General features: G+C 51.9%; 1 protein-coding gene across 1 annotated transcript; it reads right to left on the bottom strand.

The window, feature by feature from the left end:
• Positions 1–829: 829 nt before the first annotated feature.
• On the bottom strand, positions 830–1310 carry LOC119344188 (the record flags this gene model as incomplete). The annotated part of the gene is made up of 1 exon (XM_037614751.1): positions 830–1310. A coding segment is annotated over exon 1 (481 nt), but the record flags the coding sequence as incomplete, so codon positions are not given.
• Between the last annotated feature and the right edge of the window lie 183 nt (positions 1311–1493).

Here is a 1493-nt window from a genome sequence, read left to right as displayed (position 1 = left end):
GAAAGAATAGCTTGCTGTTATTTTAGTACGAACTCTAAGTTAAATTGATCGAAAAGAATAGCTTTGAGGTGATTTCGTACCGTACAAACAATTTCTATCTTTTGTTCTCGGCCAATAGGAACTCGGGAGTGATTCTTTATTGCACTTTGAGGGATAATCATATGATTCAACTATGTTAGCATTGTTGAGAGATTGCACTAGTGAAGGTATGCACCCTAGGCCTCATTTTCCATCATTGCAATATCATTTGTGCTCTGTTTTGCTATCTACTACCTTGCTGTTTTTATTGTTCGCACTATAAAAACTCATATCTACTATCCATACTACACTTTTATCACCATCTCTTTGCCGAACTAGTGCACCTATACAATTTGCCATTGTATTGGGTGTGTTGGGGACACAAGAGATTTCTTGTATTTGATTGCAGGGTTGCTTGAGAGAGACTATCTTCATCATACACCTCCCATGGATTGATAAACCTTAGGTCATCCACTTGAGGAAAACTTGCTACTATCCTACAAACCTCTGCGCTTGGAGGCCCAACACGAGTCTACAAGAATAAAGTTGCGTAGTAGACATCAACCGCATACAAGCCTTTCAAGAGGAAATGACGGGATTTTTGCTTGAGCAGGTCATAACTCCTGACGGAGAATACCATCTCACCTAATGCCTGCATGTAATGATCTGCAAATTATAGGAGAAATTATACACACACACACACACACACACATATATATATATAGGGTGGGTCTATTCTACAACTGATTGTAGAATAATATTCTACAATAGGCAAGCCCCTATATAAGGTAGTTTTGAATCGGAGACCGACCCGACCCGACCCGACCCGATCCTCCTTCCCCGACGCCCTCCAAGGCTACCCCGCCCTCGACAGCCCTCTCCGTAGCGATCCCCGCTTCCCCCTCGTCCACCGCCGCCACGGGCGTCGGCGGCGCGGCGTCCCCCTCCCACTTCCGGCGCCGCGCATGGAACGGCGCGGGAAGCTGCCGCGACAGCTGCTGCACGGCGCCGCCGACGGAGGCGCCGAGGTCGGACCCGGCCAGCCTGAGCCGGCCGCCGATCTCCACGAAGGACGCGACGTCCAGGGCCGGGAGATCGACGCCGACCGTGAAGGGGGCGGCGGGGAGCTCGATGTCCAAGGGGAGGAGCTTGAGCGGCGGGCCGGGCCACGGGAGCTGCGGCGTCTGCACGTGAAGGTAGAGGAGCAACCCCGAGACGTCATGTGCGAGGCGGTAGGCCAGGTCCTGCTTGTGCCTCTGCACACCCAGCAGCGCATCCAGGGAGATCTCCATGGATGGCGGTGGTACAGGGCTCCGGGCGGAGGCGCGCCCCGGCGTAGCTGATTAGCTCGAGCGGCGGCGAAATAGACTGGTAGTAGCCTGTGTATCCCTACCATCGAGGTGTTCGACGGGAAGTACAAAGGTAGCAGTAATTGGGAGTACATACAATATTTAGGTAGAAGTACAGAGCAGTAC

The sequence above is a fragment of the Triticum dicoccoides genome, unplaced genomic scaffold (genome assembly GCF_002162155.2).
Source record: "Triticum dicoccoides isolate Atlit2015 ecotype Zavitan unplaced genomic scaffold, WEW_v2.0 scaffold158608, whole genome shotgun sequence".
Taxonomy (NCBI): Eukaryota; Viridiplantae; Streptophyta; class Magnoliopsida; order Poales; family Poaceae; genus Triticum; species Triticum dicoccoides.
The sequence above is the reverse complement of the archived record's forward strand: the minus strand, read 5'-3'. Positions and strand labels throughout refer to the sequence as shown.